This window comes from Culex quinquefasciatus, chromosome 2, assembly GCF_015732765.1.
Source record: "Culex quinquefasciatus strain JHB chromosome 2, VPISU_Cqui_1.0_pri_paternal, whole genome shotgun sequence".
NCBI lineage: Eukaryota > Metazoa > Arthropoda > Insecta > Diptera > Culicidae > Culex > Culex quinquefasciatus.
Window position 1 is genome coordinate 7,548,443 of NC_051862.1, and position 27,720 is coordinate 7,576,162.

General features: G+C 30.8%; 1 protein-coding gene across 1 annotated transcript in view; it reads left to right on the forward strand.

The window, feature by feature from the left end:
- Window positions 1-27,720, forward strand: part of LOC6037447 (beta-1-syntrophin) — a 307,964-nt gene that overhangs the window by 226,608 nt on the left and 53,636 nt on the right. The window contains exon 5 of the mRNA XM_038252886.1: window positions 7,299-7,511. Coding sequence (XP_038108814.1) covers window positions 7,299-7,511 — 213 coding nt within the window. The remainder of the gene's footprint in view (window positions 1-7,298; window positions 7,512-27,720) is intronic.

The following is a 27,720-nucleotide window of genomic DNA, read 5'->3' on the forward strand; positions in this document are numbered from 1 at the left end:
TTTGTCATTTTTGTCATTTTGTCATTTTTGTCATTTTTGTCATTTTTGTCATTTTTGTCATTTTTGTCATTTTTGTCATTTTTGTCATTTTTGTCATTTTTGTCATTTTTGTCATTTTTGTCATTTTTGTCATTTTTGTCTTTTTTGTCATTTTTGTCATTTTTGTCATTTTTGTCATTTTTGTCATTTTTGTCATTTTTGTCATTTTTGTCATTTTTGTCATTTTTGTCATTTTTGTCATTTTTGTCATTTTTGTCATTTTTGTCATTTTTGTCATTTTTGTCATTGTTGTCATTTTTGTAATTTTTGTCATTTTTGTCATTTTTGTCATTTTTGTCATTTTTGTCATTTTTGTCATTTTTGTCATTTTTGTCATTTTGTCATTTTGTCATTTTGTCATTTTTGTCATTTTTGTCATTTTGTCATTTTTGTCATTTTGTCATTTTTGTCATTTTTGTCATTTTGTCATTTTGTCATTTTTGTCATTGTTGTCATTTTGTCATTTTGTCATTTTTGTCATTTTTGTCATTTTTGTAATTTTTGTCATTTTTGTCATTTTTGTCATTTTTGTCATTTTGTCATTTTTGTCATTTTTGTCATTTTTGTCATTTTGTCATTTTTATCATTTTTGTCATTTTTGTCATTTTTGTCATTTTTGTCATTTTGTCATTTTGTCATTTTGTCATTTTTGTCATTTTGTCATTTTGTCATTTTTGTCATTTTGTCATTTTTGTCATTGTTGTCATTTTGTAATTTTTGTCATTTTTGTCATTTTTGTCATTTTTGTCATTTTTGTCATTTTTGTCATTTTTGTCATTTTTGTCATTTTTGTCATTTTGTCATTTTTGTCATTTTTGTCATTTTTGTCATTTTGTCATTTTTGTCATTTTGTCATTTTTGTCATTTTTGTCATTTTTGTCATTTTTGTCATTTTTGTCATTTTTGTCATTTTTGTCATTTTTGTCATTTTGTCATTTTTGTCATTTTTGTCATTTTTGTCATTTTTATCATTTTGTCATTTTTGTCATTTTTGTCATTTTTGTCATTTTTGTAATTTTTGTAATTTTGTAATTTTGTAATTTTTGTAATTTTGTAATTTTGTCATTTTGTCATTTTGTCATTTTGTCATTTTTGTCATTTTTGTCATTTTTGTCATTTTGTCATTTTGTCATTTTTGTCATTTTTGTAATTTTTGTCATGTTTGTCATTTTGTCATTTTGTAATTTTGTCATGTTTGTCATTTTTGTCATTTTGTCATTTTGTCTTTTTGTCATTTTGTCATTTTTGTCATTTTGTCATTTTGTCATTTTGTCATTTTTGTCATTGTTGTCATTGTTGTCATTTTGTCTTTTTGTCTTTTTTGTCATTTTTGTCATTTTTGTAATTTTGTAATTTTTGTAATTTTTGTCATTTTGTCATTTTTGTCATTTTTGTCATTTTTGTCTTTTTGTCTTTTTTGTCATTTTTGTCATTTTTGTCATTTTGTCATTTTTGTCATTTTGTCATTGTTGTCATTGTTGTCATTTTGTCTTTTTGTCTTTTTGTCATTTTTGTCATTTTTGTAATTTTTGTAATTTTGTAATTTTGTAATTTTTGTAATTTTTGTAATTTTTGTAATTTTTGTCTTTTTGTCATTTTGTAATTTTTGTCATTTTTGTCAATTTTGTCATTTTGTCATTTTTGTCATTTTGTCATTTTGTCATTTTTGTCATTTTTGTCATTTTGTCATTTTGTCATTTTTGTCATTTTGTCATTTTTGTCATTTTTGTCATTTTTGTCATTTTTGTCATTTTTGTCATTTTGTCATTTTGTCATTTTTGTCATTTTTGTCATTTTGTCATTTTGTCATTTTTGTCATTTTTGTCATTTTTGTCTTTTTGTCATTTTTGTCATTTTGTCATTTTTGTCATTTTTGTCATTTTGTCATTTTTGTCATTTTGTCATTTTGTCATTTTTGTCATTTTTGTCATTTTTGTCATTGTTGTCATTGTTGTCATTTTTGTCTTTTTTGTCTTTTTTTGTCATTTTTGTCATTTTTGTAATTTTTGTAATTTTTGTCATTTTTGTCATTTTTGTCATTTTTGTCTTTTTTGTCATTTTTGTCATTTTTGTCATTTTTGTCATTTTTGTCATTTTTGTCATTTTTGTCATTTTTGTCATTTTTGTAATTTTTGTCATTTTTGTAATTTTTGTCATGTTTGTCATTTTTGTCATTTTTGTCATTTTTGTCATTTTTGTCATTTTTGTCATTTTTGTCATTTTTGTCATTTTTGTCATTTTTGTCATTTTTGTCATTGTTGTCATTGTTGTCATTTTTGTAATTTTTGTCATTTTTGTAATTTTTGTCATGTTTGTCATTTTTGTCATTTTTGTCATTTTTGTCATTTTTGTCATTTTTGTCATTTTTGTCATTTTTGTCATTTTTGTCATTTTTGTCATTTTTGTCATTTTTGTCATTTTTGTCATTTTTGTCATTGTTGTCATTTTTGTCTTTTTTGTCTTTTTTTGTCATTTTTGTCATTTTTGTCATTTTTGTAATTTTTGTAATTTTTGTAATTTTTGTAATTTTTGTAATTTTTGTAATTTTTGTAATTTTTGTAATTTTTGTAATTTTTGTCTTTTTTGTCATTTTTGTAATTTTTGTCATTTTTGTCATTTTTGTCATTTTTGTCATTTTTGTCATTTTTGTCATTTTTGTCATTTTTGTCATTTTTGTCATTTTTGTCATTTTTGTCATTTTTGTCATTTTTGTCATTTTTGTCATTTTTGTCATTTTTGTCATTTTTGTCATTTTTGTCATTTTTGTCATTTTTGTCATTTTTGTCATTTTTGTCATTTTTGTCATTTTTGTCATTTTTGTCATTTTTGTCATTTTTGTCATTTTTGTCATTTTTGTCATTTTTGTCATTTTTGTCATTTTTGTCATTTTTGTAATTTTTGTCATTTTTGTAATTTTTGTCATGTTTGTCATTTTTGTAATTTTTGTCATTTTTGTAATTTTTGTCATGTTTGTCATTTTTGTAATTTTTGTAATTTTTGTAATTTTTGTAATTTTTGTAATTTTTGTAATTTTTGTAATTTTTGTAATTTTTGTAATTTTTGTAATTTTTGTAATTTTTGTAATTTTTGTAATTTTTGTAATTTTTGTAATTTTTGTAATTTTTGTAATTTTTGTAATTTTGTCTTTTTGTCATTTTTGTAATTTTTGTCATTTTTGTCATTTTTGTCATTTTGTCATTTTGTCATTTTGTCATTTTTGTCATTTTTGTCATTTTTGTCATTTTTGTCATTTTTGTCATTTTTGTCATTTTTGTCATTTTTGTCATTTTTGTCATTTTTGTCATTTTTGTCATTTTGTCATTTTGTCATTTTTGTCTTTTTGTCATTTTTGTCATTTTTGTCATTTTTGTCATTTTTGTCATTTTTGTCATTTTTGTCATTTTTGTCATTTTTGTCATTTTTGTCATTTTTGTCATTTTTGTCATTTTTGTCATTTTTGTCATTTTTGTCATTTTTGTCATTTTTGTCATTTTTGTCATTTTTGTCATTTTTGTCATTTTTGTCATTTTTGTCATTTTTGTCATTTTTGTCATTTTTGTCATTTTTGTCATTTTTGTCATTTTTGTCATTTTTGTAATTTTGTCATTTTTGTCTTTTTTGTCATTTTTGTCATTTTTGTCATTTTTGTCATTTTTGTCATTTTTGTCATTTTTGTCATTTTTGTCATTTTTGTCATTTTTGTCATTTTTGTCATTTTTGTCATTTTTGTCATTTTTGTAATTTTTGTAATTTTTGTAATTTTTGTAATTTTTGTCATTTTTGTCATTTTTGTCATTTTTGTCATTTTTGTCATTTTTGTCATTTTTGTCATTTTTGTCATTTTTGTCATTTTTGTCATTTTTGTCATTTTTGTCATTTTTGTCATTTTTGTCATTTTTGTCATTTTATCATTTTTGTCATTTTTGTCATTTTTGTCATTTTTGTCATTTTTGTCATTTTTGTCATTTTTGTCATTTTTGTCATTTTTGTCATTTTTGTCATTTTTGTCATTTTTGTCATTTTTGTCATTTTTGTCATTTTTGTCATTTTTGTCATTTTTGTCATTGTTGTCATTTTTGTAATTTTTGTCATTTTTGTCATTTTTGTCATTTTTGTCATTTTTGTCATTTTTGTCATTTTTGTCATTTTTGTCATTTTTGTCATTTTTGTCATTTTTGTCATTTTTGTCATTTTTGTCATTTTTGTCATTTTTGTCATTTTTGTCATTTTTGTCATTTTTGTCATTTTTGTCATTTTTGTCATTTTTGTCATTTTTGTCATTGTTGTCATTTTTGTCTTTTTTGTCTTTTTTTGTCATTTTTGTCATTTTTGTAATTTTTGTAATTTTTGTAATTTTTGTAATTTTTGTAATTTTTGTAATTTTTGTAATTTTTGTAATTTTTGTAATTTTTGTAATTTTTGTAATTTTTGTAATTTTTGTAATTTTTGTAATTTTTGTAATTTTTGTCATTTTTGTCTTTTTTGTCATTTTTGTCATTTTTGTCATTTTTGTCATTTTTGTCATTTTTGTCATTTTTGTCATTTTTGTCATTTTTGTAATTTTTGTCATTTTTGTAATTTTTGTAATTTTTGTAATTTTTGTAATTTTTGTAATTTTTGTAATTTTTGTAATTTTTGTAATTTTTGTAATTTTTGTAATTTTTGTCATTTTTGTCATTTTTGTCATTTTTGTAATTTTTGTCATTTTTGTAATTTTTGTCATTTTTGTCATTTTTGTCATTTTTGTCATTTTTGTCATTTTTGTCATTTTTGTCATTTTTGTCATTTTTGTCATTTTTGTCATTTTTGTCATTTTTGTCATTTTTGTCATTTTTGTCATTTTGTCATTTTTGTCATTTTTGTCATTTTTGTCATTTTGTCATTTTTGTCATTTTGTCATTTTTGTCATTTTTGTCATTTTTGTCATTTTTGTCATTTTTGTCATTTTTGTCATTTTTGTCATTTTTGTCATTTTTGTCATTTTTGTCATTTTTGTCATTTTTGTCATTTTTGTCATTTTTGTCATTTTTGTCATTTTTGTCATTTTTGTCATTTTTGTCATTTTTGTCATTTTGTCATTTTGTCATTTTTGTCATTTTTGTCATTTTTGTCATTTTGTCATTTTTGTCATTTTTGTCATTTTTGTCATTTTTGTCATTTTTGTAATTTTTGTAATTTTTGTCATTTTTGTCATTTTTGTCATTTTTGTAATTTTTGTAATTTTGTCATTTTTGTCATTTTTGTCATTTTTGTCATTTTTGTCATTTTTGTCATTTTTGTCATTTTTGTCATTTTTGTCATTTTTGTCATTTTTGTCATTTTTGTCATTTTTGTCATTTTTGTCATTTTTGTCATTTTTGTCATTTTTGTCATTTTTGTCATTTTGTCATTTTTGTCATTTTTGTCATTTTTGTCATTTTGTCATTTTTGTCATTTTTGTCATTTTGTCATTTTTGTCATTTTTGTCATTTTTGTCATTTTGTCATTTTGTCATTTTTGTCATTTTGTCATTTTGTCATTTTTGTTTTTGTAATTTTTGTAATTTTGTAATTTTTGTAATTTTTGTAATTTTTGTAATTTTTGTAATTTTTGTAATTTTTGTAATTTTTGTAATTTTTGTAATTTTTGTAATTTTTGTAATTTTTGTAATTTTTGTAATTTTTGTAATTTTTGTAATTTTTGTAATTTTTGTAATTTTTGTAATTTTTGTAATTTTTGTAATTTTTGTAATTTTTGTAATTTTTGTAATTTTTGTAATTTTTGTAATTTTTGTAATTTTTAATTTTTGTAATTTTGTAATTTTGTAATTTTTGTAATTTTGTAATAATTTTTGTAATTTTTGTAATTTTTGTAATTTTTGTAATTTTTGTAATTTTTGTAATTTTTGTAATTTTTGTAATTTTTGTAATTTTTGTAATTTTTGTAATTTTTGTAATTTTTGTAATTTTTGTAATTTTTGTAATTTTTGTAATTTTTGTAATTTTTGTAATTTTGTAATTTTGTAATTTTTGTAATTTTTGTAATTTTTGTAATTTTTGTAATTTTTGTAATTTTTGTAATTTTTGTATTTTTTGTAATTTTTGTAATTTTTGTAATTTTTGTAATTTTTGTAATTTTTGTAATTTTTGAAGTTTTTGTCATTTTTGTCATTTTTGCCATTTTTGTCATTTTTGTATTTTTTGTAATTTTTGTAATTTTTGTAATTTTTGATCATTTTTGATCATTTTGATCATTTTTGATCATTTTTGATCATTTTGATCATTTTGATCATTTTGATCATTTTGATCATTTTGATCATTTTGATCATTTTGATCATTTTGATCATTTTGATCATTTTGATCATTTTGGTATTTTTTAAACTTACAATTTAATCTAAATTAAAAATTTCGTCAACCTTTTTAGAACATTTCAGTAACCTGCCGTGAGAGTGCAATTACAAACATGTACAAAAAGCCCTCGCCAATATTTTCCACCCCCTTTCACGATGCGGGGGAGCTGCACGATAGATGGATGGGAAAAACTTTTGCCTATCAGAAGTTGCTGCTGCAGCAAAAGTCTATAGTAGAGCAATTTTCGTCGATACAGAATGTGTAGGCAGGCTGGAAGGCTGGCGAAGAAGACGAATAGTTCCTGAAGGTGATGTACTGTGGCAAGTCTACTTTCGCCTGCCGCTGCTTTTTGCGGTAAACTAATGGAAGCATTTATTGAACTTGGGCAAACATCTTTTACAAATTGCTGGTTTGTATGGCGAACAAATTGCCGATGGATTGAAAAGTTTACACTTCTGCAGTTTAGAGAAGATGAAGTTTTGCACAAGGAGAGTGCAGGGAAAGGTGAAAGGTTTTGTGGCGGAAGGTCGATAGTTCATTATGTGAAATTAAAATGTGCTGAATTTCTGAGTGGTTTTTAATGCTGATGCAACTTTTGACTTGCAAATTTGTGAACATCAATTACGTTACTGCCCCGTCGACAATGACGTATTAATTTCCAAATTAATTTATTCATTTCGTCATGCTGCCAGAAGTGTCATCAAGTGGTCGTGAAGCATTTTTAATGAAATTTTTTCCTCCCCCAATCAGTTGGGGGTATTGTTTTTCCCAAGTTTTCTTCCAGTCTTAAGGCAACAATGTTCTATTTTCCCCAAAACAAAAACAAGAAAAAAAAAGCACCAGAAAAGATAATCTCTCGCAAAAATAGAAACTTTTTTTCCCTCCCAACCAATTAATTAACCTTCTTCTCCTCCCTCTCTTTCATTCCAGTGAAATTCCTGCGCGAAGTGACGCCCTACTTCCGGAAGGCCAGCATCATCTCCGAGGTGGGCTGGGAGCTGCAGCGGGCGTTCCTGTGTCCGCTCGGGCCGGGCGCGTCGAGTCCGCCGGCGGCCGCCCCCCGCAGTCCACCCCGCGCCGACACCCGCTACATTCCCCTGCAGCTGACGCATCTGGCGCGGAATCTCAAGTACCACGACGCGGGTGAGTTTTTCCCACCGATTTGGGTTTGTTTTGGGCTTTGAAAAATCGTAGCCGTATTTTTTGCTGATAATGTTGTTTAATTGAATAGGGATGAAATATTTCTGCTGAAGATATTAAATTTGATGGAATAATAAAAAAAATATTCATAAAAATAAATTGTCACAAGACTATTTGTCATTTTTATTTAAAAATCAAAAATTAGATTAAGGTCTTAAATTATTGACTGTAAAAAATAATTTTGATTCACAATATTTTTGTACAACTTTAGAAATATCTTATGATTTAGTTATCCAATTTGAACTTCTTTCAAGGAAAGTCATTTACAGACAAATTACGTATTTCTGGTGACAAAATGATAATGTTTTAGCAACTAATCAGAAATTATGTTTGTTTATCCACAACTAACTTCCCAAATTAAGCTAAAAAAAAATATAATTGGTATTTGATCAGAAATTTTTCTATGAAGTAGAAAAAATTACACTCCATTTTCTCAATGACTGCTGGACAAGGATTTTGTTATTCTGTCCCGTTTGGGTTGCTATTGAAAATCAAAAAGTTTCAGATCAAATTGTTTCATGACTGCAACAACTTTACTGGATGATGAGAACCTTGCTTATTTGATTTCGTATCAAAAACTAATTTTAATCAACCCTGCCATAATTTATTAATATCTCAATGAAATATTCAATGTTTCCCCATGACACAGTATCTTAAATTTTGTTAGAAAATTACCATTTTACAGTCATGAGTTTGCTCTACTTATTTAAGATTTATTAAATCATTCAAGGTTGAATGGTGCAAATTTGAGTAAAAGTATTTTCAGAACGTCACTTCAGTTAAAAAATAAATTAATTAATACCGATTGTTTTGTGTGTGACTTCCGTATGCTCAAAGAAGCTATCATACAAATTTGGCAGCTGGTCATAAAAAATGTATTTCAATATTCAAAATTTCAAAAATATGTATCGCTTAACCCTCTACTGCCCAATTTTTTTTCGAAGATTTTTATTTTTTCCGTGTTTTGTTCTACGAAAAACTTTACTCCTCTTGTTTTATGTTTTTCTGGTTTCATTTTCAGTATTTTAATTTGCATTTATCTTGTTAAGTTTATGTTTGTTTTTGGTAGTTTTTTGGCCAATTCTACCACCTCCATCATTACATTTTGCCTATCTAGTTTTTCATGTTTTTACAGTCACTTTTTCAATTTGTTGCTCGTTTTTCACATTTTCTGCTATAAAATGGCACCATTATCATAAATGTTGTAAACAATTGTGGAGAGGCATAGTCTGGGAAACTAGCAAAATTACTGCATACTTCTTTTTTCATGTTTTTACTAAAACATGTAAAAATTCTAACCCATAAATTTTCTAAAATTTTAAAAGTTCTTCTTTCAAATGCTTTTTAAAGATCAAAAAAAGGTTGAAAAATTGATTCTTAGCGATTTTTTAAATCGAAGTCCGTCTAAAGGCGGGGTTGGGTTGTATAGGGTTAAAAGATTTTTTTTATCGATGTGGTGTCTTTGGCAATGTGTTAGGTATAGATAAGAACCAAACCAAAAAAAAAATCTGATTTTTTCCTTTGAAAATTGATTTTTAAAAATATAGTATTTTCATTTTTTTTTAAGTTATTGATAAAGTTTTGATTTTTTTCAAAAAGGATTTTTCTGAAAAATCTTAAAAAGGCCAAACTATTTTTTTGACTTAATTTTTTAGTGTATCATTGAATTTTCAATCAAAAATTATTTCATTAAAAATTTCATAAATTGCACCGTTTTAAAGGTATTGTAATTTTTAGGTTATTTTTTTGAAAAAATGTCGCAGTTTTTCAATTTGTCTAAAATAGTGCCCCATTGAAAAAAATATGAGATAAAGCCATACAAACATCAAAAAACAAGAAAAATGAAATTTTCTCCGTGTTGCCCAACTAGCCATCACTCGGAATATAGTGGTCCGATTTCAATGTAAAAAAAAGAGAATTTTGTTAAATTTTCTGATCTTTTGATTAGTTGTTTCTAAATTTTGAAATTTACCCATTTTTTTAATTAAGTCAAAAATAAATATTTTAGCCCTCTCATAATGTTATTCTTGATTTAAAAAAATCGAAATAGTTTATATTAAAAAGAGCAGCAAATATCACAAAATTTCTTCTGTTTTTTTTTAATTTGCGTGGCTTTATTCTAACAACCAAAAGACGCAGCTACAAAATTTAAAAAAGCAAAATGTAGGAAATTTTCTCAGCTCTACGAAAATATTTTTTCCAAAATAGGCACTTTCCATTGGCACAAATTTGTCAAAAAAGTTAGCTTAAATTTGAAACAACTTGAATACAGTGCACTATACTAAAATTTCATTAATTTACTTTTTGTTTAAAATTCGATTTTACAAGATATTTTTTTACAGTCAAAATAATAGTTTGACCTTTTGTACGATTTTTTTTTAATCACAATTTTTTTTTCAAAATAAAAATAAAAATATTCGGTCGAAGATTTTTTGCAAATTCTGGAATTTTTAAAAGATGGCATTTTATGTCGCCTAGACAATTTTTTGTACGGGCAGCTGTCAAACTTGTACGTAAATTATATGAACAAACTGGCACCCAAAAAGTTTGAACCAGTTTAAAAATACAAAAATAAAAAAAAAGGCTCATCTCGTAAAAAAATGCTCAGTTTTTAAAAATGAAAACTCAATGTACAACATTTTTAACTATCAAATTTGTTTCTGGGACATATTTTGACGTTCTTTTATGATCATTTGTGCACAGAATTTTTTTTTGTTTTGGTTTTGAGCTTGGTTTTTGGGATACACTCAAACCCCGATGGCACACTTCCAAACGTTTGCTTTGATAGTGTGCGTGAGCGCCGCGTTAAAAGTGACAGTTCGTCACTTTTTAGTTTGACTTTGACCAACCAACGGGGTACAAACTAAAAAAGTGTAGTTTAAAAGAACTAAGAGAACTGGAAAATGCGGGTTTGGAAACATTTGTTGGCGTTCAAATATTGGGAAAATACATTATTTGGAGTTTTTCAATTTATATTGATGAGACTTTTGACGAATTTGCACATGTTTCTATAATTTTTGTAACCTTACAAAAATAACGATACAGAATTCTTTTATAAAAATGGCTTGATTCCCTACGAAATATTTCGATTTACATCTCTAGGGAGCCAAATATAAGACATGCCGATTTTTTATCTTAAAGTTTTCGAAAAAAAATACACAGCTATATTATAAAAAAGTTCTTTAACAAAATTCTGTAGACTTCCTAGAACGAATTTTCGAACAGTTAATCAACCTTCCAGCAAATAACCCCGCTGAGCGGTCAGAAAAGTAGGACATTGGGTAGGTTGATTGAACGAAATTTCGTTACTTTTTTACCAAGACACTGTTGATCAATCTCTCGTGTATTGAATTAAGCCTCCGACCACCGAAACCACCCGGCCGGCTGATTGCTGAAAAGATTTACCTTGACCAAAAGTCCGCACCATTCAAGAACCTTCCAGCGAACGATATTAATCATTTTTTTGAAGGTGGGGGAATTTTCTGTGATGAATTCACCTAAAGCGATACATTGTTTTTTTTAATTCAGATTTTTTTGATTTTTTTTAATCTTTCTTGAATGTTAATATCTTAAAAACTTCATGATAAACTCTTGGTGAATAATCTGTCCCTCCGGTTCCAATCAATCAAGGCTCCGGTCTTAATCACGTCGTCAAACATTGCATTGTCATCATCGGTCACCCCCAGATGATATCGGTGGCTTGTCAAAAAATGTCCTCCTCCCTCCCAAGCTCCACACAGTAGGCCACCGTCGAAAGGCAGCGAAAATTTAATCAAGCCTTCTCCGATGTTTGACCGAATTTTCTTTTTTCCCTCGATTTTTTTTTCGCGAATTGGTCCTTCTGCCTTATTCTGTTGCTTGGAAGGACGCGGGGGAAGCGATGCCGTCCTGTCGAATTTGGGGTCCAATCAGCCACGTGGCCACCGGGCAAAGAAGGATCAGCTGCTCGTTTCTTTGACAGGGTCAGGTTTAATTTGGACAGCGGTGGAAAGGAGGTTTGGGGAAATTTGGTTGATTTTGCTATTTTCGGGAATTTCTTGATTTTGTAATTGTTGAAAAAAAAATAAATAAATAAATTGTTCCATCGACATCATAAGTAGATTGTCTTAATTTCCAAAGCTGAGAAAATGATTCAACCTTATATTCGGCTCAGTTATAACTGTAGTAATGCTAATAATAGTAATGTTAATAAGAAAAAGAAAAAAATAAAACAGTTCAATAGTAATCAGAAGTATATTTGTTATTCAACCGTTAGTTTTGGTGAATTGTTGAAAATCAAAAAATTATAAATATGAATCCTTTTAACACAATTTGAACCAAATTTGAACAACTAACATCATTTGATCGTTGAAGCGTGTGACCAGTTGTGCTGATGGGATATTACGGTCCTGTTCAGCAACGGAGAAGGACAACCATGGGTGGTCTCTCATGCTCATGCTCATGCTCAATTTGAACCAAATTTGAACAACTGAAAGCTCTGTTTTCACCGAGTTGCATGCTTGCAAACTCCAAATAAATCTTCCCCGCCGAAAAATTCCTAGCGCGTGTTTCACAGCCATTTCAATAATTTAATCAAGTGGAAATCATCAACCGACACACCTGACTCACGCCCGACGGCCCGGCTTCCTTCCTTATCGTGTGAGCTCCCTCGCCGAAAACATGCTATTTTCCCCGAATCCCCACTCAAACCATGCAACTAGATACAACATAATCAACATTCCTCGCGGAACACCCAACTCCCGACCTTCCTTCCTTCCGGCCGCCACCGCCAAAGCCGATTCCTCAAAACTCCAATTAGCTGCAACTTCTTCCTGTGCCGCTGTCGAAGAAACAACACTCTTCCCCCTGCCCACCTTCAATTTCTGATGACGAAGGTGTGGCATCAGCAATCTGAAACCCAACTCACGCCAGACCAGACCCAATTTGTCTATCAACACCGGGCCCCACCTTCCGATGTGAGTTCAAACACTGTGAAAAAAAGTTGCTCGCGTCGGGACTTGAACCGCGTCACACGAGCTTGTTGCGCGCGGCACGCTACCCTCTATGCTACGACGGCTACTTTGATTTTATTTCTAACAGTGCGCGTCAAACGGTAGGCAAACATCGAAAACGAAAAAAAAAAACATCGACTGAACTTTTTCCCGGATTGCAATCAGGCGTGCAATCATTCTTTAGACAGGTTTTCCCCACCCGAACGACTTTGTCCGCGGGAAGTTTAGTTTTTGTTTCAGCGTTTAGTTTTTTTCTTTCTGAGTTTTTGTGTTTCGCCGACTTCCGGCCGAGGGAAACATGTCTGGCCAAAGTTTTCACCTGATGGCGCGCGTTGTGCAGCGAAATGTTCGAGGAAGAGCGGTTTTTTTTATCCATTTCTTGGCACTCTATCAATCGGTGCTCGTTTTTGAAGGAAAAAAGCAGTGTATCGCTGGAAAAATGTTAGACGCCTAGCACGTGCACCTTGTCGAAGCTTTTAATGCTTCTATTAAGTTTGCAATGCCGCCGGCGGCCACACATTTTGTGCGCCACTAATAGTTTCCAGCATGTGGAATTCTTCCCGACAAATGCACTATCGTTTAGCGTTTTAATTTTGCCAAGTCGTAGCATGCCGTTCAAGAACCATCAACATCTCTATGCGGGGATATTTGGCCTTAGTAGGCCGTTTTACGGACAGCACAGCGGCGGCGCAGTGCACTGCAGGGTCTTAATCGAGATCTAAATTTTGAACTCCTCTGGCTGGCGCTGGTGATTCAGAGCCTACTGCTATTGGTTTTGGCTTGGGATGCTAGCGCTTCGAAGATATGGGAACAGGCTGCAGAGATGGGATCTTTTTGGACAGAAATTTGGACACTTGCCAGTAGCCTTAAAGAGAAGAGATTTAGATTGCGGAATTAAATATTTGAAAAAAAAAAGGAAAGCCGTTGCCCCCCTTCAAAATTGGTCAAATAAGGGGGCAAATTTTTTTTCGAAGGTCTTAAAAATTTGAATGAAAATAGAATTCTGATCAATTGAAAACGATATTAAATGCATTTTACTACGTTACTGTTTAGCATGTTTGGGTTCGTTTAAAGTTATTATTTTGATTTTGAGTTTGTTTTCGTTACTGGCCTAGTAAAATTGATAAGTCATTCTCCACCAACTCTTTCAGCAGTTGCCCCTACCCCTCTTTGAAATTTTGTCCTGAGTGGTAATTTTGGTCCCTGCCGTGAGGAGGGGTGGTACGAAATTTTCATGTTTTTAACGTTAAAAAATCCAATTTATTTTTCAATAAACATACTAAAAATAACAAAATACGTATTTTCGCAAATACATTTAAAAATAAAACTTTGATGCCTTCCTCACATTAATAAAAGTTTCAAAACAAAAAGGTCTGACCTACAAATGTTCTTTAAATTCTACTTTCAAACCCATAATTTTTGATAGAAATGTCAGATATTTTTTAAGACTCGTTCTAAACGTGTTCCAAATCTTTTTATTAAAATATACATTTTAAAAGGGGGTAATTCTCCACCAACTCACACGAAATCGGAAAAAGTTTCCCCGACCCCTCTTTGATTTTCGTAGAACTTTGCTCAAAGAGGTAATTTTAATCCCTGATCACGAATCCGAGGTCCATTTTTCGATATCTCGTGACGGTAGGGCCGGTACGACCCCTTTCATTTTTCTGGTTTTTTACTAAGACACGTTTTTCAGTGATTTGTAGCTCGCAACCGTGAAGAGATAGAAATTTGGTGTCAAAAGGACTTTTGTGTAAAATTAGACGCCCGATTTGATGGCGTACTCAAAATTCCGAAAAAACGTTTTTTTCATCAAAAAAAGTTAAAAAATAGTTTTACGAAAATCGAAGAGGGGTCGGGGCAACTTTTTCCGATTTCGTGTGAGTTGGCGGAGAATTACCCAATAAGGAAGTGAAATAACATTCATGTTTTAAGATTTGTGGAATTCAACCGACTTTGATTCCAGCCTATCAAATTTGGTCAACTTTTATTAAAAGTCTTCAGTTTTGTTTTGTTGAGTGATTTTATTTTATTTCTTTCCCTACAAACTTGCAACTCCACTATCACTTACATAACTGCAGTAAATTTTGCTCAAATTTGGTTGAAAAGTTAAGATTTTTTGCCAAGACGATATGCGTGAACTTTCTGAATTCAGTCGGCTTCATCAATAATAATATGTAGAATTGAGCAACGGTGAAGATGACTAGAGTAAATCAAGCCACCGCATGCGCTAGATTTACTGGTGGGAGTGTAAAAACACCGCTGAGACAACCCTATAGATTAGCTCAAAGTAATATTTGACATTGAATACTGATTGACATTCCAAATTTAACAATAGATCAAAGTGTCATAAGCCTAGAATAAAATTTAAATCAATTGCTAAAGAAGGAGGCCGAATTGCGTTACTGCCTGGATTGGAATTGAACTACTCATGTAATTATGATCAATTAAGCATTATTGTACCAGACACTTACTGAAATCTAAATATACCTTACAGTTTTAAGCTGCTCAGAAGAAATACGAGCTGCTGCGAAAATAGTTTACTTTCGGTCCGAACAGTTTGTGTGCACAGAAGTTGCTTTTAATTGAATCATAAGAACCAGTTCGTTGAACAATTGAACCTCCTATCATCATCATGAAAAACACTCATTAATTGGTCCAAAGCTTTTTCGTTCCTCATTTGCAGCTATTTAGCAAGAAACTCATTAAACTGTGTGCACTGCGTAAACAGTCACAAGTACGTACCCTAGCTAGACACTAGTTTCAACCCTCATTCACATTCTCGAGTGCAATCACTCTATGACTCTCTCTCTCTGGGTGAGTCCACTTTGCTCTCGAGTCTGATTATTTTTAATTCGAAACACATTTTTGAATGACATTGATGGAAGGATGGAATGCTGGGCTTCTTCTTTGTGCGAAAGCTCTGCACTGCTCGTTGAAAGCACTGAACTGCACTGAAATTTCTGAATGGCACAGCGAAATAAAAAAAAACTGCCGCTCTTCATCGTCCTGCAACGAGAGCCCAAGAGTGAGAGAGAAACACTTTCTGATTGCATCCGAGTGCACTTTCCTTTCAGCGTTTTTGAAATATTTATGGCCATCCTTCCGACTGTAATTGAGATGCTTAAAGCTTCTTCCAACCCCCCTCACTCACTCGTCCCCGTACTTGAGGGCTGAGTCTGTTTAGAAATCATTTGAACTATTTTTTCTACCATTTCTGGGAAAACGATCAGAGAAATAATTAAGGGACAGTCACTTCAGTTCGTTGCTGCCAAACCTTAAGGCTAGAAAAAAAAAACTATCTCTTGAAGTTATGAAGCGAATAAAAAGTAACTTTTCCAAATGCTGACGGAGATGGCAAACCAATCTTCCCCTGCCACACTATTGGCAACGATCTGCAGTAACAGTTACCAAGTCAGAAGCTAGCAAAAAAAAAAACCACACACTTTTTATCCCTTAAATCTTTTACACCCCCCCTTGCCACCAGCATTAGGGGAGCGATTCTTGGTTGCCCTAAGTGCAGCAGTTACAGCAAAAACCTCACCCAGCGTGACGACTTTCGTTCGTCGTTTCTGCTACCATCATAGTTCTGGATGGAAGGGTTCAAAAACTAGCAGCACTGACTAAGTATCCCCTCCGGGGGGAGGATGAAAAGCTGACGTGCTGCAGTCCTGAGAAGGTTAAAGTATCAAAAATCGAGATGATTATCCGTTGAAGTTTGTATAAAATCTCTTAACGAAAAAGTTACAGAAGATTAGTTTTAAAAATATTAGGAAATAATGTGGACCGACTTTCAGGTGATTTTCGATCATTTTTCAAATGTAAGTGATGATTAAACATCATTTTCAAACCATTATTAGTTTTTTTTAAACTTATTCCTTCAATGATCCTAGCAGAATCAAAATCAAAAGTGCTATGATACTTCATACACATCCTCAAATTTGAACATTTTTTATGGAGGCGATTAAGAAGATTTTCAAAGCTACTTAAGTACAGATTAGGAACAATAATTTGTGGCATAATTTGGTGATGATTTGGAAATTTGGTGTCAAAAGAACTTTTATGAAAAATTGTATGTCCGATTTAGCTATTTTTCAACAGAAATTTTCTAAATTAAAATATCCTTGAATTGAAAAAAAAAGAATACATAATCGGACTGTTTAGACAATTTTACACTGAGATCGTTTTTTTCCCTAAGTTATAAGTTTTAAATGTTATTGGAAAAGAATTCAAATATAACTTCAAATTTATAGGGGCTCTCAGTAAAACAACAAAATAACAAGTTTCTTATTGGAAATTTTTGATTTATGCTTGATAATTGGTTTTGGTAGCAACAAAAAATAATATTCTTGTAAAAAAATTCAATTCATATGAATTTTTGAAATTTGAATTGTTTTATTTACTTGACAAATTTAAATACATTTTATTAAAAAAATTAAAAAGTACCTAATCTGACAAAAAGTTGAAAGTGGACAATAGGTCATTTGGTCATAAGGTCATAAAGTTGTATTGATCAAAGTTCTAATAAACAAAATGTTAAAAGTGCAAAACAAAAAAAGTCTAAATTCAAACATTTAAAAATTATATTTAAAAATCTCATTTTGTTTTTATTTAAAATGTTTTGTTTAATGTTTAAACTGAATTATGTTTAATTATTTTCTGAATTTTTAAAAAATCTGTAATATTTCTGTATTTTTCTCTAATAAGTCTCCCAACCCATAAATTTTCTAAAATTTTAAGAGTTCTTCTTTTCAATGCTTTTTAATGATCAAAAATTGGTTGAAAAATTGATTTTTGACGATTTTTTAAATCGAAGCCCTCTAAAGGCGGGGTTGGGTTGTAGAGGGTTAATATTCAATAGAGTTTCAGTAATATTTCTGTCAGTTTTTGCATTCTCTGAAACAAGGCATGTTTTATAATATGTTTATCACTTATAGTCTGTTTTCAAATTTATTTATTTTTAATTTCATTCCAAGCAAATAAGGCCTCTCCATCAATATTGGCTGGAAAAATCAGGGGACAAATCAATTTTTTTTCAAAAAGCTTTGAAATTCCAATGAAGTTAGACTTGCAATCAACACAAAAAAAAATCCAAAAAGATTTCCCTATGGTGATAATCATCTTCTTGAGCATGATGGATAGTGATAAAATAGTAGTTTATGCAACAAGTTGCAAAAAGAGGATTTTTTCAGCACGAGTCGTACATTTATCCAACGAGGTTCACCGAGTTGGATAAATACGACGAGTGCTGAAAAAATCAAGTTTTGCAACGAGTTCCATACAACATTTTTTGCAATTTCAAAAAACACCCATTGAATGAAATTTTAAGTCGAATTTTCATGTATTTTGTCAATAAATCGTTTAAATCAAAAAAAATGTTGAAAAGTGTTACTTTTCGAAACAAGTGCTGAAAAGTTCAACTTTTCAGCACCCATTTCAGTGCTGAAAAGTAGAACTTTTCAGCATTTATTTTGAAAAGTGTTGCCATTCGATTCTGTTATTTTTGGTACAGAAAAGTAGGCTATTTAGTCGTTCAAGAATGACAGGAAAGGTAAGTAGTTTCACGACGGAATTGCAAAAAAATAATTTATAGTTTTGTGGAATTTCGATGTATAGGCCCACAAACAAAATTCTGATTTGATTCTCGTCAAATCTTAGATTTTAGAAATCTAATGATTGTAAAAAAAAAGTTACTGATGTACAATGCATTTTACAAACCTTTTTTCATTGAAATAATAAAACCATGGCAAGTTATTTGAAAACTCGTCGTTTTTTGGCCAATCCTTACATTTTTTGAAAACTATAAAGATTGCAAAACATCTGTACTGATGTGTTATAAGTTTTAGTTTTAGTTATAATTTTCCACCATCCATGTTTTTTTTTTTTTTTTGATCAAGAAAATTGTTATGGTTACATATTGAAGACATGATAAACTTTGCTGAGATACAGCCTCTAAGAAAACACATTTAGGGAAAAATTGGTTTTCTGAGTGTTACCCAAATAACTTCAAATATTCAAATGCTAACTGTTGAAAAAAATAGTTAAACTGTTTTAACACATTATGAAAAGGAAGGCATGATCTTAAAATTTTGAAAAAATCTTTTTTGAAATACCTTAACCTGTATTTATTTAGACAAATCGGTTCATTACAATTTTTAATTCGGTTGGTTCAATTTCGTTTAATTAATGATGTTCATTAATATTTCAAGTTATGAATTTACGAAAGCTAAAAAAATATATATTCAAAAACTGTTACTGTTCCCCATTCCAGAAGCTGGACGATAAAGTTGCAAAAATATGAAGCATAAAAATGGCTACTGTCAGTTCTGGGTTCTGTGCTGAGGCCACGGGAAAAGAAACTGATCTCGCGCCCGAGAGCTTCCACTCCACACACACACACACCATTCAGGGAAAACTAAAGGTGAAAGGCAGATTTAACTGACTGCTCCGATATAGAGTGAGGGAGAGAAAGTAAGCCAAAAGGGACCATCAACCAGACCAAACTAAACTAAACCAAACCAAACCAGTGAGAACTCAATTCCACCAGGTGGAAACGCAAATGGCAATAAATATTTATAATGTTTTAGCAGCAGCAGCAGCAGAACTGTGCACTTCCAAGGAGATTACATTTTTTTACTTCACATTTGCCTCACAAATGGAGCAGGAGGTTGTGGGAGGGGGCGCACTGTGTATTCATCCTAGTTTAGAGAGTCTCCTCTCCTCCCTGGGGGGGAGAGATGAAAAGGGGAAAAGTATTTTTACAAATGCATAACTTTAAAATCCTTCGTCGTCGTTTTGCTCCTTTGGGCAAGGTGGGATGCATTATGGGAAAACGAGGGTGGAAGGGGCGTAGTTGAAATTCCTTCCCCAGAAGCAAGCTTTTTGAAGCGCATCCACATCGCATAATCGGGAATGTTTACGATCCCACCCACCTTTCCTTTTGATGTGCTAATAAAAAGTGGAAAGTTTTTAATTCTGACTGTATGGAGTAATGCACTAGTTTGAGTTGATGGGAGTAAGGTGAAGTTTTAATACCTAGGATAAACTAAGCTTAACTTATGCTCTGCTCGATATTGGAATTTGGAACTTTATGAAGTAATTTTTTGTGTGGAAATATTCCAGGATTAAAAAGATAATGATCCTAAATCATTTCTGAATTTTCAAGAGCAGTGGTCTTCAGCCAGCATGTGATCCATGTTAAAAATTACTGAAACTTGTAATTTTAATATTTAGATAGTTGAATTTTGATAAACTTTCGTTTGCGCAACTTTTTCATTTGATTCTCATGTATAATTCAATGTTTATCAATTTTAAAATTTTCGCATTAACATCTTCTAATTAACTTCTTTTTATAAAATTTCCTGCAAAAAAAAACAAATTTTCTTCTTATTCAATACTTAAAACTCTTTAAATTTATACTTTACCAAATTTTAAGATTTTTGGAAGTTAATTTTTTATTTAGATTTACAAATATCTTTGGATTAAATTTTCCTTTTTGCATTAAATTCATTGCTATTCTTTTCAATGATTTTTTATATTTTGAATGAATGTTGAAACAAACATTTTAAGAATATGGTATTTTCAAAAAAAAATTGTTTCTATAGTATTAGAAACAACATAATAGAAATTAATGTAGATATTGCTAAATTACAAAGAAAAACTTGAAAGTTAAACAAGATTTGAATATTTTTTCCTGAATTTTAACAACTAGGTTGGAAGAATTTCATAATATTCCTTCATAAAAATGGAAGTTGAATAGACAACTAAACAAATTGCAATCGATTAGATTTTGGATTTTTCTTGTACCAAATTTTATCATTTACTGATTTTCAATCAAAGATTAGAATCCAAGAAAATCATGAAATTTTAAATCAAACATCATTTTATCATCATATATTTTTGTCTTTTTTGTTCTTTTCTAATAATAGAATAAAAGTTGAAAATATTGGTTCAAAAGTTATATCTTATTTTCTCTAAACTTAATATTTGCATGAAATGTTATGTCAAGCAATTCAAAAATAGTAGTTTATGCAACAAGTTGCAAAAAGAAGATTTTTTCAGCACGAGTCGTACCGAGTTGGATAAATACGACGAGTGCTGAAACAATTAAGTTTTGCAACGGGTTCCATGCAATTTTTTTTCGAAAAATACCCTTTGAGTTGAATTATAAGTCAAATGTTCATGTATTTTTTCAATAAACCGCTTAAATCAAAAAAAAGTTGAAAAGTATGTTCAACTTTTCAGCATTAATTTCAGTACTTAAAATTGGACTTTTCAGCTTTTATTTTGAAAAGTGTTACTATTCTATTCTGTTATTTTTGGTTCACAAAAATAAAAAAGCAAAGCAATCCACTTTAACGACCCCCCGGGTCTTTTGTGGGCTCTGTTGCAAGTTTCTGCTCATTTCTAGGCGTCCGAAAGTTATGTGTGGTGAGTCACCCAAAACCTCTTTTACGCAAATGGCCCGACGTTTTACTTCCCCATCCGATAGAAGGCGTGATCAGGCAAATCTCGTATCGAAAAATGCCACCGGGTCCGTCTGGGATTGAACCCAGGCCATACTGGGATTTAGAGGCTACCACGCTAACCACTAAACCACCGGACCCGGCGGTTCACAAAAGTAATTATAATCAATTTCAAACATATGTTTCATTTTTTAGGCCACTTGTGATCTTCCTGCAAAATTTTAAAACCATGCTTGTCATTAATTTGTTTTTATAGTCAGTTTAAATTATTTTAGTTATTTCAGATTAAAATTTGCTGAATTAAATATGATTTTAACGACTTTTAAATGAATCTCGATTCTTTGTGGTGTTGTATTTAATTTAAATAAGTTTAAATACAGTTGTGTTGTGCTTCTTACTTTGAGCATGGTTCTATCAAACTTTTCCTTGACTTATTATGATCAAATTTTGTCCAGATTTGATGATTTGATTTGAATTTAATTTTACAAATATTGTCCTCCTGAAAAAAAACTTAAAATTTAGGGGACAAAAAAAATTATGCTAAAAATTTATTTTTTTATTTGAAACAACCTTTACAGTTTTATTTTATATGACCTTATACACATATTGAATATCACAGGTCCCTTAAGACGATTTCAAAAAAAAATAAATAAAGAATTGTTGGCTCTTTTTAAAACACATTGCATATAATTTATTCTTGTATTTTAATCAAGATATTTTGATTAAAATTGGCAAATTTTGAGTTTTGGGACCACAAATCTGAAAGACATATCAATTTAGAAAAAAAGTATTTTCATTATTCAATGTTTTTTATTTTTGCAAATTTACTGCAAATATCTGTAACATTGTATGAAGAATTTTGTGATCCTTTTGCTTTTTTTTGAAAGTTGGGATTGAAATGTGAAATTCAGTTTTTTGCCCCTTCCTCGATGTTGCCCAGAGCCGATTATTCAAGATAACAAATCACTATTATGTTAAAGTATAAAAATCGCTCAAAAATCGAAAATTTCAAGCCGTTGGATTTTTTTACTATACAGTATGTAAAAAAAGTATTTACACCCCTTGGGCACTATGCACATATTGTGATGAAACATCTAAACAATTTAATGTTGACAGAAACCTAGTACTACGTTTTGTTCAGAAACTCATGCCAGACATTTTGCTACAAAAAGCTCGTGAAAAGATGATTTCTATAAAAGTTATATAACAAATACTATTACAAAAATAAAAGGTGCAAAAAGTTTGTACACCTTTCGAAAAATTTACATAAATATTGTTATTTGTTGACAAATCACCATAAATCCAGTCTCCCAACTCCAAATAGGCATCCTTGACTGATTAAAAAAATAATTTGCATTGAATATAAAGTATACTAACTACTTAGTATAAAAGTTTATATAACTCTGGAAATTCTATATAAAACTTATCTAAACTTAATTTTGCAAACTTTTAATTCAACTAAATGTCAACATATTACCATAGAATTGCTAAATAAACATTTTGGAGTGGGTATAACACCGTTTTGGGGGTATTTGTATCGATAGAATAGATTTTTCGTTGGAATTTCGTACCAACCCGGAATTACGTCGTCGGAAAATCCGCCGGCATCTGAACCGGTCCACAATTCACAAGTCAACCTATGTGGCATCAGAAAGGGCACTAAATTTCCGATCTTTTGATACCCATACATCCAGGTTTTCTATAAAACCCACGTTTTTAAATACCTAAGCAAAAACGTTGTTATGGTTTCGTTTGAGCAACCTCCCAAAAATGTATGGAATTTCGTAATTTTTGTTCTCGTGGATCAAACTTACTTTTTGCCCAGGTATTTAAAAACGTAGGTTTTAAAGAAAACCTAGATGTTTGGGTATCAAAAGAACGGAAATGTTATGCCCTTTCCGATTCCACATAGGTTGACTTGTAAATCGAGGACCGGTTCGGATGCCGGCGGATTTTCCGACGACGTAATTCCGGGTTGGTACGAAATTCCAACGAAAAATCTATTCTATCGATACAAATACCCCCAAAACAGTGTTATATCCACTCCAAAATGTTTATTTAGCAATTCTATGGTAACATATTGACATTTAGTTGAATTAAAAGTTTGCAAAATTGAGTTTAGATAAGTTTTATATAGAATTTCCAGAGTTATATAAACTTTTATACTAAGTAGTTAGTAAACTTTATATTCAATGCAAATTATTTTTTTAATCAGTCAAGGATGCCTATTTAGAGTTGAGAGACTGGATTTATGGTGATTTGTCAACAAATAACAATATTTATGTTAATTTTTCGAAAGGTGCACAAACTTTTTTTGCACCTTTTTTATTTTCGTAATAGTATTTGTTATATAACTTTTTATAGAAATCATCTTTTCATGAGCTTTTTGTAGCAAAATGTCTGGCATGAATTTCTGAACAAAACGTAGTACTAGGTTCCTGTCAAACTTTAAATTTTTTACATGTTTCATCACAATATGTGCATAGTGCCCAAGGGGTGTAAATACTTTTTTTACATACTGTAAATTTAAATTCAAACAAATAGTTTGGACACAAAACTAATGTTTCTTGTAGGAAATTTGATTGTACAGTTCGATTGAACATTTTCATTGGACTCCAAATGACATATTTTTTTAAAAGCCCATTTGTTTTTTTTTTTGCATTTATTCCAATCTCTTTCCAACCTTTCCATAAATCCGCTTTCAGGCTTTTTTAAGTTAATTTTCCCTGAATATGTTAATTGAGTGTGAAATACTCCCCCATTTTCGTAACTTATCAAGTAATAGCTGCCCGTAAAACTTTACCTACTCTTCCAACTTCTTACTTCCAATCGATCCAGCAACTTTCCCACCCCTCACCTTAAATCCATTTCCGTCTATTTTCATCCCATTACCATCTGGGGAGTGCGCTGGAGGTTGGGTTGGGAAGTTCGGAACTACCTTCCAGTCCATAACGATAATGTCGTCGGGTAGTCAAACGAATTAAACCAACCGTTGCAGAAGAAGCTGAAGAAGGTTCGACGGGGGGCCAAAGCTCGTTTGAAAGCTCTCCAGGTGCCACTAGCAAAATACGACACTTTCACGAAACCCGAGCTACATTACCTGGGACGACTCTGCTTCAAGGGATGAGTCCTCGTGCGGGTTCGGGGGTACCTCTTAAGCACCCTCAATTGACCTTTAATTTAGCCAATGTGTGTGAATGTACCCGCGCGAAAGCTCCCCTCCTCTCCTCCTCTCAAGCAACGTGGACCCAAGATGATGGTGCCAAAGGTTGAAGTCTGTACAAATATACACGTGCCAGCCTGCAGGAGAAGAAGTCCCTCTTCGGGGATCAGCAAATGATGGCGACGTGGGTTCTCTGCTCTAGCTGCTAGAAGGAAAATCACTTTTGCTATGAAAGCTCTCAATTTTCTTCCCACCTTGTGCTTGATTGCTGGGGTGGTGCTGGTGAGGTTTGTCCCCGTTCCACAAGCTTTTAGTGTGCGACCTGCTGAGGGGGGACGGAACTGTTTGTGTCCACGTTGTCGAACTGACTTCAGCAGACTTTGAAAAGAGGAAATTTAGGAATCGCATTTATTACCGTTCCTTAAATTTGTGATTTTCTCGAATTTTTTTTATTTTTTTCTTGAATCACTTTTAATTTAAATTTATAAAATTAAATTTTTAAAGACAACTTCGATTTGGCACAAAGTCGCCCCAATTCACCGTGCTCCATCTCACGCACAATCACCTGTGTGTGACTTCCTTCCTTTCCACCACTATCGCAAGAAGAGAAAAAATCCGAAGCGCGGGAAAAATTGACTTTTCTCTCCCTCTGAATGGAAGCTAATGTTGAGTCAAATTGATGTTTATTATATTCGGTTGTTTTGTCCTCTCATGCGAACTTCTTCTTCTTTTTTTTGCGAACGTCGTCGCCGTCCACGAAAATCAAGCTTTAATGTTGGAAGTTTTTGTTGGTCGACCAAAATGAAAGAAAAAAAATGAAGGAAGAAGAGATGGATCTAATCGGCTCTAATGATCTTGGCATTCAAGTTTTGTAACGGTGATTTTCAATTTTGTGACGCAATTTGTTCTTGCCAAAAAAGTTTTTTGGATCAAATTGCGATCAATTTAGGTGTTGATGCTTCTTAAATAACGACTTTTTGAACATCATTCAATTTAACGATACCTTCCTGAAATTAATCCTAAATGACAATTTCCTAAAATTTCCCCTCAAACCAAAATTAAGACTTTCTTTTAACTTCAACACCCCCCCCCCCCCCCCAAGTCTGCCAACGACAGCGCCGCAATGGTGTGACGGCGAATCACCTCTTGCTCTCGTACCCTTAATCCTCTTAGCCGGAAAAGCTCATTGAAATACAAATTATCGATTTTCAAACACGGATTTTTGGCGTTGGCGCACAGCCACAGCCAGAAACTTCAAAGAGAGACGGTGTTCTGTTCTGACGTTGGAAATTTTGGATTGCCCCTTAGGCTGAAAGAATGTGTACACAAATCCGCAGAAAGTTGGGACTGAAAAACAGATTTGAATTTTGTTGGTTTAAGCAGGGGTTTCAGATGGAATTACTGCAGTATTTAGAATTAGAATAAAATTTTAATTAATTTCGCTTGATAAATCACAAATATCATACAATCAGCATTTTCTATGTTTAAACAAATTGGTTTTTTGCATTTACCAAAAAAATTACAATGATTTTTTTATGCTAATTTATTAAAATGAAGATAGAAAAAAGTTCCAAGTTCAACCTAAATTAATTAGAAATAACCTATTAAACAAAGGAAATGTCTTAAAATCTGACGATATTTGTGAATTCTATTTCAGTAACTTTTTAAAACTTGTAACTTCGAAACTAATATTAACAATTCTTAGTGTTAAATTGTCCAAAGAATTCTATAATGCATAACATTTCAAATTGAGAGTAATAGTCCTGTTTATCAATGTTTTTCATAACGATAGCTAACGACTTTTTAAATTCTACTTATTGATTTATGCTCAATGTCACCCCGGTTTACGGCACTAAAAGCATTTAGACCAAGTTGTAGCAACATCGATCTGTATTCACCCAAAGATACTCAAATAATTTGTTTTTATTTTGGTCGATTTCTCTATAATGTTGTTGAAAAAAAATTTAATGCAAATCATTTATAATTTTTTTTCTTTGAAATTTAAAGAACAAAATTGCTGATTGATGAAAATTTAAATTTTCATTTAAGTCCGCCTTCTCGTGACACGCGCGCGTGGTTCTTTATTTATAAGATTATTTGTATAATCAATTTTGAAAATCCATACACGATTTAGAGAATTTTCTCAGGTTTTTTTAACTACGTGTTCATTTTTTAAAAAAAGTGAGTTTTTCTTCTCCATCGATGCTTTTAGCTTTTATAATCGACTGTTAATTTTTTAAGAATAAATTTTATAACGCTTTTTTGCATTTTGTTTATCAGACAGGGCTTGAAAGGCTTCTTTAAATGTTGAGAAAAAATAAAAATATTGGAATAAATATCTTCCTACACACTTAGATTTTTTTTACCGAATTCGGTAAAGTTTACCGAATTTTTAACTACTAAACAGTTCGTTAAACTGAAAATTAACAAATTCGGTAAAAACTTACCAAAAATCGGTAAAAAATTTGACAGATGGTTTACTGATGAACTTTACCGATTTTTCAACTACCGAATTCGGTAAATAAATATAAGGTTTAAAATCGTTTTAATATTAAAATATGTCATGAATTTTGGACAGTAGAATAACTGTTATAATTTATAGAGCGTTTAGTAATGCAACCTTTTTTTCATCTGGCTTGAAATTTTTAATGGAAAAAATATAGCATCGAGTTAATATTAACCATTAAAAATTCAGGAAAATTCCAATAAAATTACACATTTAGATTTTTTAACCGAATTCGGTAGTTGAAAAATTGTTAAAATTTAGATCGGTAAACCATTTGTCAAACAGGACAAAATTTTACCGAATTTCGGTTGCACGATGAACAATAATGAACATCATTACTCAATTTCGGTATGTTTGTACCGAATTCGGTAATTTTCAGTATACCGAACTGTTCAGCAGTTGAAAATTCGGTAAAATGTAGATTTTTCCAACGAATCGTTAATTTTGTCAAATTCCAAAACAGTGTCAAAAAGCAAAACTATTCGATAATAATCCTGAAAAGTTGTGAAACTACTTACTTTTCCTGTAATTCTTGAACGACTAAACAGCCTACTTTTCTGTACCAAAAATAACAGAATCGAATAGCAACACTTTTCAAAATTAATGCTGAAAAGTTCTACTTATCAGCACTGAAATGGGTGTTTTGAAAAGTAACACTTTTCAAAAAAAATTTGATTTAAACGATTTATTAACAAAATACATGAAAATTTGACTAAAAGTTTCACTCAATGGGTGTTTTTCGGAATTGCAAAAAATGTTGTATGGAACTCGTTGCAAAACTTGATTTTTTCAGCACTCTTCGTATTTATCCAACTCGGTGAACGACTCGTGCTGAAAAAGTCCTCTTTTTGCAACTTGTTTCATAAACTACTATTTTGTAACGAGTTTTGTTCAAATTTGTTTGCAATTCTGTTGCAAAAAATGTTTTTCAACAGAAAAAATAGAAATGTGTTGGCTATCAAGACGTATTCCGTTATATTCTTCTTTAAAAAAATATTATCATATTTTCTACAGGCCAGACTCGATT